Source organism: Schistocerca americana, chromosome 1 (genome assembly GCF_021461395.2).
Source record: "Schistocerca americana isolate TAMUIC-IGC-003095 chromosome 1, iqSchAmer2.1, whole genome shotgun sequence".
NCBI lineage: Eukaryota > Metazoa > Arthropoda > Insecta > Orthoptera > Acrididae > Schistocerca > Schistocerca americana.
Window position 1 is genome coordinate 173,365,625 of NC_060119.1, and position 13,096 is coordinate 173,378,720.

General features: G+C 45.2%; 1 protein-coding gene across 1 annotated transcript in view; it reads right to left on the reverse strand.

Annotated features, from left to right (window-relative positions):
• Positions 1 to 13,096, reverse strand: part of LOC124602299 (protein singed wings 2) — a 443,654-nt gene that overhangs the window by 122,140 nt on the left and 308,418 nt on the right. Inside the window, exon 3 of the mRNA XM_047136347.1 lies at positions 6,686 to 6,842. Coding sequence (XP_046992303.1) covers positions 6,686 to 6,842 — 157 coding nt within the window. The remainder of the gene's footprint in view (positions 1 to 6,685; positions 6,843 to 13,096) is intronic.

Genomic DNA, 13,096 nt, shown 5'->3' on the forward strand with positions numbered 1-13,096 from the left:
ACACACACACACACACACACAGAGATATAAACATAACATAAATGAATGGACATCAGTTTTCATCAAATACTTCGTTAGACTGGCAACATGTGCGCAAACAAACCAAGCAGGGGGAGACAAAGTGTACTCACAGCAGTTACGACGTTACGTTTTCGATCAAATATCTTAAACTCGTAACAAAACACTAATAGTGATCCACAGCAGTCAGGGCAAACAATATGAAAAAGTGTCAAGAAAAAAGTTCGGAACATGAAATCGTGCATTTTTTTCGTAAGCGAAGTTATAGTGCGACCACCAGCGTGTGAAGAGATGACAGGAAACGCAGATGCGAAGCAAAAACTCTAAGAGTAATCACTTACTTACGCAAAAAAAACGGGAGGTGAGATGTTTTATAATCTACAAATATCATATATCGCCGGCCGGTGTGACCGAGCGGTTCTAGGTGCTTCAGTCTGCAACCGCGCGACCACTACGGTCGCAGGTTCGAATCCTGCCTCGGGCTTGGATGTGTGTGGTGTCCTTAGGTTAGTTAGGTTTAAGTAGTTCTAAGTTCTACGGGACTGATGACCTCAGATGTTGAGTCCCATAGTGCTCAGAGCCATTCAATATCATATATGAAAACAAAAATGTATCATTCTAGGTCCCACTGAAGATGCCTAAAGAAAAAGGCGAAACGAGTCTGGGAGAAACAAAATACATTGCAGCAGGATAAGGTGGCTTTTATTTACAAATTATGTATTTCTGCGCTTGCTGCGGATGATAGCCAACCAATTTGTCTGCGTGATGTTGGTGCACTTCTGTGGGAAGACAGATAGTCAGGTCTGTCCCCAACGCAATTTGTGTGGGATCAGGTAAGATCTCATCTCTATCGCAGTGCTAGTACTCAAGATGGCGAGGATCAGTTACAACAGTTGTTGGACAACTAGTAGTCGCAGGTTCGAATCCTACCTCGGGCATGGATGTGTGTGATGTCCTTAGGTTAGTTAGGTTTAAGTAGTTATAAGTTCTAGGGCACTGATGACCTCAGAAGTTAAGTCCCTTAGTGCTCAGAGCCATTTGAACAACTAGTACCAATAGAGGATACAAAGGCACTACGACACCCATCCCAAACGAATCAGTGCACCCATCTAAATCAGGGCGTGTGCAATGTTTGACTCATAAGGGAGCTCGTACTGCCAAGTTGTTTGCAAATACGACTCGAGTTTTTAATCAATCAAATAATGTCACATACCCTCTCAACCTGTGAAATTTTATTTCGCTTACTACTACTTTTCTGGGCGCTTCACCTTTTTTGTCAAGCAGTCTATATTCTGCAGCAAAAGCCTGTCATGTTTTGAAATGTTTGGGCGACATTTTTTCTGTTGTATCACTTCTCTGCAGTTTGCCACCAATCTTTGCAAGAACATGAGCTGTTAATTCTGATTTGGACGTTAATGCAGTTTATCATAGCTATTTACTTAATTCTGATACTATATTCTGACTTTTTGTATCAGAGATGGTATGTCATAACCTCACTATCATCATTCGCTACTAGCCTAAGCCAAATGTTGTCGTGGTGACGTTTCATCTCGTGTGGACGCACCACCATTTGAAGGTGACTTCGGCTTCCGTTCCGTTCCGTTCCGTTCCGTTCCATTGTGTTCCGCTCGCTCCAGCGTGTATTGACCTTATACTAGCGGTATACATTACCTAAATTGCTAGTAATGCTTCTATGGGGCTGTAAAAAAATTGTAGTTGATAAGGTCTCCAAGTGAATAGGAACTGACGATGAGGTACTATACACTGGTGCAGTCATACAGCCGGTGATACGTGAGAGCGTGAGAAGAATTGATTACAACCAAGACTAAATTTTGGTAGTTTCTTACGGTACATAAATGACGTAGAAAATGGTAGGATTAACGGTAGTATTGGTAGGTTAAGGGCAAGGGCCTTGTCGCAGTGGATACACCGGTTCCCGTGAGGTCACCGAAGTTAAGCGCTGTCGGGCGTGGTCGGCACTTGGATGGGTGACCATCCAGTCCGCCATGCGCTGTTGCCATTTTTCGGGGAGCACTCAGCGTCGTGATGCCAATTGAGGAGCTACTCGACCGAATAGTAGCGGCTTCGGTCAAGAATACCATCATAACGAGCAGGAGAGCGATGTGCTGACTCCACGCCCCTCCTATCCGCATCCTCTACTGAGGATGACACGGTGGTCGGATGGTCCCGGTAGGCTACTCGTGGCCTGACGACGGAGTGCTTTTTGTTATTGGTAGGTGAAGAAACATAAATGAATGTGTAAGAAAGAAGCTGGGAACCAACGACTTCTCTTCGTTTGTTCATGTATTCGTTTTGCACATAATTAGATCCAGACATCAGTCAGTATTAGTCCATTGTGTATTTTACACCCTTACAGAATACTAATTGTATTTTGTAAGTAATAAAAATTGCTTGATCATGTAACTTCTTTTATATGACAAAAGCAACTACTTTTGATTCAAGTACTGTTTATGTATAAGCACATAAATATATACAATTAATAACGTTATCTTTTACTCTATAGAACGTTGTTCATCATGGTCGATGACAAGGGATTTCTGTTATTATTGTTAAATGCAAAAGTTGTTTATGAATAACAGAGATAATTTTATTTAAGTTCGACGAAGTATTGAAGGGACATTTGATACATTGCCGTATTGCGATTTCTCTTTATTTTACCTTTTTGTTGAGTAAATTGCGTTTTCTAACGCTACATGTTAAACCCTTATGGTTTTCTTTACTTTTACTGCGATCTCCCTCTGTTTCACATTACAGGTCAGCAATTTTCGAATTAAACCTGAATTAAAGATTCAAAATTTCAATTCTGTTGCATGGACTGTTTATTTTTAAGTAACAGAGAGGGACCTATGTAGAAGTAAGGTGTTCTACAGTTTACCCGACCCTTTATGTATCCCCATTCATTTTCTAGACAGTTCATCACTTCTGGTTTTTCGAGGAATCTAGTAAGGCCCTGATCGTATACGTAAAGAGAGTTCATTATGAGGTAACGCCTAGTAGGTATGCAACACACCCTAAAGTACATGTAACACAGGGTACGACTTTAATGACCAAAGTTATTTGAAAACTTACTGTATTCTATTCTTACTTATCATCATCACCATCATCATTTAAGACTGATTATGCCTTTCAGCGTTCAGTCTGGAGAATAGTCCCCCTTATAAAATTCCTTCATGATCCCCTATTCAGTGCTAACATTGGTGCCTCTTCTGATGTTAAGCCTATTACTTCAAAATCATTCTTAACCGTATCCAGGTACCTTCTCCTTGGTCTTCCCCGACTCCTCCTACCCTCTACTGCTGAACCCATGAGTCTCTTGGGTAACCTTGCTTCTCCCATGCGTGGAACATGACCCCACCATCAAAGCCTGTTCGCCCTGACTGCTACATCTATAGAGATCATTCCCAGTTTTTCTTTGATTTCCTCATTGTGGACACCCTCCTGCCAGTGTTCCCATCTACTAGTACCTGCAATCACCCTAGCTACTTTCATATCCGTAACATCAACCTTGTTGATGAGGTAACCTGAATCCACCCAGCTTTCGCTCCCATACAACAAAGTTGGTCGAAAGATTGAACGGTGCACAGATAACTTAGTCTTGGTACTGACTTCCTTCTTGTAGTAGATCGTAGCTGAGCGCTCACTGCATTAGGTTTGCTACACCTCGCTTCCAGTTCTTTCACTATGTTGCCATCCTGTGAGAATATGCATCCTAAGTACTTGAAACCGTCCACCTGTTCTAACTTTGTTCCTCCTATTTGGCACTCAAACCGTTTATATCTCTCTCCCACTGTCATTACTTTCGTTTTGGAGATGCTAATCTTCATACCATAGTCCTTACATTTCTGATCTAGCCCTGAAATATTACTTTGCAAACTTTCAATCGAATCTGCCATCACAACTAAGTCTTCCGCATACGCGAGATTGCTTATTTTGTGTTCACATATCTTAATCTCACCCAGCCAGTCTACTGTTTTCAACAAATGGCTCTGAGCACTATGGGACTTAACTTCTGTGGTCATCAGTCCCCTAGAACTTAGAACTACTTAAACCTAACTAACCGAAGGACATCACACACATCCATGCCCGACGCAGGATTCGAACCTGCGACCGTAGCGGTCACGCGGTTCCAGACTGAAGCGCCTTTAACCGCACGGCCACATCGGCCTGCTGTTTTCAACATATGATCCATAAATAATATGAACAACAGTGGAGACAGGTTTCAGCCTTGTCTTACCCCTGAAACTACTCTGAACCATGAACTCAATTTACCGTCAACTCTAACTGCTGCCTATCTATGTAAAGACCTTTAATTGCTTGAAAAAGTTTGCCTCCTATTCCATAATCTCGTAGAACAGACAATAGCTTCCTCCTAGGAACCTGGTCATATGCCTTTTCTAGATCTGTAAAGCATAGATACAATTCTCTGTTCCACTCTTAACACTTCTCCATTATTTGCCGTAAGCTAAAGATCTGGTCCTGACAACCTCTAAGAGGCTTAAACCCACACTGATTTTCATTCAATTTGTCCTCAACTAATACTTGCACTTTCCTTTCAACAATATCTGAGAAGATTTTACCCACAACGCTGATTAAAAAGATACTTCTGTAGTTGTTACAATCTTTTCTGTTTCCATGTTTAAAGATTGGTGTGATTACTGCTTTCGTCCAGTCTGATGGAACCTGTCCCGACTCCCACGCCATTTCAGTTATCCTGTGTAGCCGTTTAAGATCTGACATTCCACTGTATTTGATGAGTTCCGACTTAATTTCATCCACCCCAGCCGCTTTATTGCACTGCAATCTATTGACCATTTTCTTCACTTCCTCAAATGTGATCCTGTTTCCATCATCATTCCTATCCCATTGTACATCGAAATCTGAAACATTACTGATCGTATTTTCACCTACATTGAGCAACTCTTCAAAATATTCCCTCCATCTGCCCAAGGCATCAACAGGATTCACCAGCAGTTTTCCTGATCTGTCCAAAATACTTGTGATTTCCTTCTTACCTCCCTTTCTAAGACTGCTAATTACACTCCAGAATGGTTTTCCAGCAGCTTGACCCAAAGTCTCCAACCTGTTTCCAAAGTCTTCCCAAGATTTCTTCTTAGTTGCTGCAATTATCTGTTTGGCTTTGTTTCTTTCTTCAACATAACTTTCTCTACCTGAGTTCTAGTATGTAGCCATTTTTGATACGCCTTCTTTTTCCTTTTACAGGCTGCCTTGACTGTGTCATTCCACCAGGCTGTTTGCTTCATCCTACCTTTACACACTACTGCTTTAAGACATTCTTTAGCCAATTCTAGTACTGTGTCCCTGTACCTTGTCCATTCCTTTTCCAATGACTGTAATTGACTAATTCCACTAACTGGTACTTTTGAGATCACTGTTATGTACTTGTGCCTGATTTCCTTGTCCTGAAGTTTCTCCACTCTTATCCTCCTACATATGAACCTGACCTCCTGCACTTTCGGCCTCACAATACCAATTTCACTGCAGATTAAATAGTCATCAGTGTCATCAAAGAATCCCCTGAATACACGTGTGTCCCTCACAGCCTTCCTGAATTCCTGATCTGTTATTATATAGTCAATGACAGATCTGGTTCCCCTGCTTCCCCAAGTATACCCGTGAATGTTCTTATGTTTAAAAAAGGAGTTTGTGATTACTAAGCCCATACTGGCCCAGAAATCCAAGAGTTGTTTCCCGTTCCTGTTGGCCTCCATATCCTCTCCAAATTTACCCATAACCTTTTCATACCCTTCTGTTCGATTTCCAATCCTGGCATTAAAATCACCCATGAGTAGAACACTGTCCTTGTCCTTTACTCTAACAACTACATCACTGAGTGCGTCATAAATACTATCCATCTTATCTTGGTCTGTCCCTTCACAATGCGAATATACTGACACAGTCCTAATTTTCTTGCTAGACACTGTCAAATCTATCCACATCAGTCGTTCGTTTACATACCTTATTGCAACTATGCTGGGTTCCATTTCTTTCCTGATGTAAAGCCCTACACCCCATTGTGCTGTTCCTGCTTTGACTCCTGACAGGTAGACCTTGTATTCTCCCACTTCCTCTTCTTTCTCACCCCTTACTCGAATGTCACTAATAGCTAAAACGTCCAACCCCATCTTACTTACAGCCTCTGCCAGCTCTTCCTTCTTCCCAGGGTAGCCCCCATTGATATTAATAGCTCCACATCTCGTTACCATTCGTTTGCCGAGTCGTATCTTAGGAGTCCCTGTTTTCTCAATTAGAGGTGGGACTCCGTTACCTCCAAAGGTCCGAGGCATTTTGCTCTGATTGTTGCCAGCATCATATTTAAAGTACCAGGGAAGCAGACTGCTAGCCTTACTTGCCCCGGGTCCCAATGAGTTTTACCCCTAACGGTTGAGGGACTAACCGGTGGATTTGGTAGATTTTGCCGTCTGAGCACAAAGGTGACCACGACTCAGATTATGTCCGAGATGCCCAGCCTTATTCCAAAGTAACTGGTGTCCCGACTGTCAGAACCACTTACTTGTCCACTCATACGTTGCCCGTGGTTCATGAACTAGGACATGACAACAGGAAGACACACCATGAACCACTTATGTTAGTCTACAGTAATTTTACAGCCCTGAATGTCACTCACCTCCAGCTTGGCCATGGGCGGGAACGGCGCGGAGAGGCGGGAGACGTTGGCGCTGAGCAGCGCCACCTGCTGGGCGCCCGGGAAGGCTCGGGCCAGCGCCGCGGGGTCGAGCGTCGCCTCCGGCCAGTCGCACAGCCGCACCGAGCGCACGCGAGGCCTGCGGCAGGGGCAGACTCAAGCACTGGTCCCCATACTGACAGTCTACTGATACAGTTCCATCTCCTCACTCGCTGGCCGACTCATTATAGGTCGCAACTTGAAGGTAATTACACTACTGGCCATTAAAATTGCTACACCAACAAGAAATGCAGATGATAAACGGGTATTCATTGGACAAATATATTATACTAGAACTGACATGTGATTACATTCTCATGTTATTTGGGTGCATAAATCCTGAGAAATCAGTACCCTGAACAACCACCTCTGGCCGTAATAACGGCCTTGATACGCCTGGGCATTGAGTCAAACAGACCTTGGATGGCGTGTACAGGTACAGCTAGCTGCCTATGCAGCTTCAACACGACACCACAGTTCATCAAGAGGTGACTGGCGTATTGTAACGAGCCAGTTGCTCGGCCACCATTGACCATACGTTTTCAGTTGGTGATAGATCTGGAGAATGTGCTGGCCAGGGCAGCAGTCGAACATTTTCTGTATCCAGAAAGGCCCGTACAGGACCTGCAACATGCGGTCGTGCATTATCCTGCTGAAATGTAGGGTTTCGCAGGGATCGAATGAAGGGTAGAGCCACGGGTCGTAACACATCTGAAATGTAACGTCCACTGTTCAAAGTGCCGTCAATGCGAACAAGAGGTGACCGAGACGTGTAGCTAATGGCACACCAAACCATCACGCCGGGTGATATGCCACAATAGCGATGACGAGGATACACGCTTCCAATGTGCGTTCACCGCGATGTCGCCAAATTCGAATGCGACCATCATGATGCTGTAAACAGAACCTGGAATCATCCGAAAAAAAAAGACGTTTTGCCATTCGTGCACGCAGGTTCGTCGTTGAGTACACCATCGCAGGCGCACCTGTCTGTGATGTAGCGTCAAGGGTAACCGCAGCCATGGTCTCCGAGCTGATAGTCCATGCTGCTGCAAACGTCGTCGAACTGTTCGTGTAGATGGTTGTTGTCTTGCAAACGTCCCCATCTGTTGACTCAGGGATCGAGACGTGGCTGCACGTCCGTTACAGCCATGCGGATAAGATTTCTGTCATCTCGACTGCTAGTGATACGAGACCGTTGGGATCGAGCACGGCGTTCCGTATTACCCTCCTGAACCCACCGATTCCATATTCTGCTAACAGTCATTGGATCTCGACCAATGCGAGCAGCAATGTCGCGATACGATGAACCGCAATCGCGATAGGCTACAATCCGACCTTTATCAAAGTCGGAAACGTGATGGTACGCATTTCTCCTCCTTACATGAGGCATCACAACAACGTTTCACCAGGCAACGGCGGTCAACTGCTGTTTCTGTATGAGAAATCGGTTGGAACCTTTCCTCATGTCAGCACGTTGTAGGTGTCGCCACCGGCGCCAAGCTTGTGTGAATGCTCTGAAAAGCTAATCATTTGCATATCACAGCATCTTCTTCCTGTCGGTTAACTTTCGCGTATGTAGCACGTTATCTTCGTGGTGTAGCAATTTTAATGACCAGTAGTGTAATAGAAATAATAATAAAATTAGAAATGGAAATGCAGTGTGGCTAGGGCCTCCCGGTGGGAAGACCGGTCGCCTTGTGCAAGTCTTTCGAATTGACGCTACTTTGGCGACTTGCGTGGCGATGGGGATGAAATGATGATGATAAGGACAACACAACACGCTGTCCCTGAGTGGAGAAAATCTCTGACCCAACCGGGAATTTAACCCGGCCGTTAGGTATGACATTCCATGGCGGTGACCACTCAGCTACCAGGGGCAGACATAATAATAATAATAATAATAATAATAATAAACCACGTAACTCTTAAGCGCTGTGGATTTGCTGATACGGCGCTTGCTGTGTTTCACTCATAGACGCGTAAAGTTTTATGTGTGATTGACGGTCTTGTTGCCAACAGATTTATGTCTGACGAACATACATCTACTCCACGGCATAGCATTAAGTGCTTGCAATTCTGTCTCCAGCACACACTGAAGATGACTGTACGATTATCGGCTGAAATGTCGAAAGGACCAACAATGATGTGGTTGCACGCCACGACATATGATGCAATATTAATCGAAACTGTCTGCGAGAAAGGCAGAAGAAATGTTGCACAAAATTGCTGTGCTATATCTTTGACAGGCATTCGGGGATAGTAGAACATATTTTGAACTTAAATGTAGTGTATCTAGAAAAGAATGACTACCTCCATGCCAGTCAACAAGGCTCCCCACGTCACCATCATGCGAAACCCACATTGTAGTTTTCTCACATGGTATCCGCAAAGCCATAGTTCGAGACAGCCTCATCGATACATTATTTCGGGCCATCCAGAACATATATGACGCAGAATCACAACACCGCTTGCTAAATAAGTTTGGGACCGGACCGCAGCGACGCACGGATGCACGCCAAGACCGTAGGATCCTACGCAGTGCCGTAGGGGACCGCACCGCCACTTCCCAGCAAATTAGGGACACTGTTGCTCCTGGGGTATCGGTGAGGACCATTCGCAACCGTCTCCATGAAGCTGGGCTACGGTCCCGCACACCGTTAGGCCGTCTTCCGCTCACGCCCCAACATCGTGCAGCCCGCCTCCAGTGGTGTCGCAACAGGCGTGAATGGAGGGACGAATGGAGACGTGTCGTCTTCAGCGATGAGAGTCGCTTCTGCCTTGGTGCCAATGATGGTCGTATGCGTGTTTGGCGCCGTGCAGGTGAGCGCCACAATCAGGACTGCATACGACCGAGGCACACAGGGCCAACATCCGGCATCATGGTGTGGGGAGCGATCTCCTACACTGGCCGTACACCACTGGTGATCGTCGAGGGGACACTGAATAGTGCACGGTACAACCAAACCGTCATCGAACCCATCGTTCTACCATTCCTAGACCGGCAAGGGAACTTGCTGTTCCAACAGGACAATGCACGTCCGCATGTATCCCGTGCCACCCAACGTGCTCTAGAAGGTGTACGTCAACTACCCTAGCCAGCAAGATCTCCGGATCTGTCCCCCATTGAGCATGTTTGGGACTGGATGAAGCGTCGTCTCACGCAGTCTGCACGTCCAGCACGAACGCTGGTCCAACTGAGGCGCCAGGTGGAAATGGCATGGCAAGCCGTTCCACAGGACTACATCCAGCATCTCTACGATCGTCTCCATGGGAGACAAGCAGCCTGCATTGCTGCGAAAGGTGGATATACACTGTACTAGTGCCGACATTGTGCATGCTCTGTTGCCTGTATCTATGTGCCTGTGGTTCTGTCAGTGTGATCATCTGACCCCAGGAATGTGTCAATAAAGTTTCCTCTTCATGGGACAATGAATTCACGGTGTTCTTATTTCAATTTCCAGGAGTGTATGTTAATGATCTGGCGGGGTATATTAATAAGACCCTCTGAAACGTCCCCTTGGAACAATTATACACGACTGTCCTTAAACTGGCACACAATATTTTTAGCGCAACGGAATCTGACTTTGAATAATCCATACAAAAGAATGGCCCTGACTAACATTAACCTATACCTTTCACAAATCACTTACCTCACAAAAAACTTCGTTACTCGAACTACTGCAATACAGCGAGCGCCACTACTGCCAGCTAAATAAAAGATTCAAACTACGGAAGGCACTAACTACTGATAGGCATAGTTAGCAAATGAAAGATTTTAATAGAGAACAAACAATGTATGTACCTTAACAGTGTTGAAAAATCATAATATACATAGCAGTTCGTGACATCCAGTCTTACAAATTTCAAAACTCCGCCATTTCTCTCTCCACATCCACCACTGCTGGCGGCTCACCTCCAACTGCGCAACGCTACGCGCTGTTCACAGCCAGCTGCCCATCACTACAATGGCAGACAACAGTGCAAACTAGCCACAGACTGCACACAGCACAGCCAGTGATTTTCATACAGAGCGCTACGTAACGTTGCCAATAAGAAAACATAAACAGCCTACTTACACCTCAAACATTTCCACATTATAGAGTTAATTATAACGAAGCACATTTTAAAAAGATGGACAAATATTTAGCCACATCTTGATAAGATATCAAAATGCTGCAGGGATCGGCAAATTGTTTTAAACGCTTGGAAATGAAAGATATCTCCCTTCACAAAACACAAAAATGACAGAATATATCAGTGAGTCACAATTGCTACGCCCACCAAAATACCTATGTGTCCCAATCTCCATGGATATGAAATCGGATGGTAGACTTCAGTTAATGCGAAGCATATTGGAAAAATGCGTTACGAAACTCTTTTTCTACCTATCCTACAATATTGCTGGACTGAATAGAACTCATGTCAGGTAGAACTAACAGAAGAAGAGCAGAGCGAATGGCCACAGTTTCGTTCGGTGCACGAGAGAGCGTCAAAAAGAGGCTGAAAAACTTGAACTGGCAGACGCTTGAGGACTGACACCACGATAGCCTGCCAACAAAGTTTCAAGAAACAATAGTAAGTGAAGAATTGAGGAGTGTACTACAACCCACGAAGTATCGCTCCCATACTGACCGCAGTCACATTGATGTGACCACCAATAAAAAGCCTGAATATCCATCTTTCCCAGCGCGGACCGCTACGAGATTTGCAGGAAGAATGTCAATGAGGTTCTGGAAGTTACCGACAGCTGTGTGGAGCCATGCCGGCTCCAGCGCCGTGGCTGCCTGCGCAAGGTTTTTGGTTGAGTATCCATGTCGAGAACAGCCCTATCGTAGTGGTCGCCTAGATTCTCGATTGGCTTTAAATCCGGGGAGTTTGGTAGGCACGGCAGTACGGCAAAATCATCCTGGTGCTCTTACAACGTGAACCACGACCCGTCTGACACATTCCGTTGTCCTGCTGGTAGACGCCATTTTTGGGAGGAAAAAAACTGCACGTAGGGGTGGACAGGGTCCCCAAGGATAGATGCATACTTGTGTTGATGCATTATGTCTTCTAAGAAGACCAGATTACCCAGGGAATGCCCTCCAGCCAGGACCCTTCCTGCGATTGTAGCAGGGTCTTTGCCTCCAGACGTTTCACACCATACACGCCAACGGCCATCTGTCCGCATAAAACGTGATTAATCTGAAAAAGCCACCTGATTCCACTCAGTGGACGTCCAGTTATGGTATTGTTGTGCAAATTAAAGCGTTCTTTTCCAATGAACGGGCAGTCAGCACGGGTGCATGAACCAGGCGCCTGCTGCGGAGGCCCATACGCAGCAACGTTCATTGAACGGTCATTGAGGTAGTGCTGTTGGTAGCCCCCTGGTTCATCTGGGCTATCAGTCGCTCACCAGCGGCACGTCTATTCGCCCGAAAACATCTCCTCAACAGTCGTTCACATCTGTTGTTGTGTACATAGTTCCGCGTAGTCAGCGCGTACACAACTTTCCCACTACAGCGCGCCCCGCTAAGCGCAACAGCGCAGGCGCAGCGCTCGTCCGTCTCCGCACTACGAGATGGCGCTGCCATAGAGACGGACCAAATTCTGCTTCCGCCGATCCGCGTATTAATATGTAACGCAGCCAATGAGATTGCTGCTAATGTAGAACCTTTTCTCCTCGCGGATCACACTCGCGCAGTGATACATGAACGCGCGAGGTATTATAATGAGTGTACAGACCTCCAATTTGTCAGTCTACATTAGTCTGTACCAGTCTATAGTCAAGTTTCAGTCTGCGCCTAATAAGATTACCATATTCCTGTACTTAGCCATGAAGATAAATGTATAGACACTTTTGTCAAGTATCAGAGATATATGGGAGAATAAGATTAACGTACCAATACCAAAGGAACTTCAGATTGTCAATTGTAAATAGCATCCAGAACCAAGTTAAGTAATTTTTATGCTTGTTATTATTTTAATAAATGTGTGTGAAAATTAATCAAGTTCTGTTTAAAGTTGGTCACCGTCAATCTGCTACTCTAAGCGTGCAAGTGGCGTTTCGATCGTCTGACCTAACGGCAGAAGAGAAACACGCCACGATAAGACCACGAGACGTATTGCTGATACTCGCCTACTTCGTTAGAGCGACAAGTCAAATAATCTGATGGTGTGTGTACTGAGGGTCTTACAGTACGCACACCACACCTGTCATGTATGGCCCATAGTACACCACAGTTGCCTCGGCACCACTTTTGGAAGTGCCACTTTGCCGTGCACGGTTTACTTTATCCACGGCGCCACGCAAACAGTTCACAAACTTAGCCGTTTCGGAAATACTTCCCCCTTTGCCTGAAAGCCAAT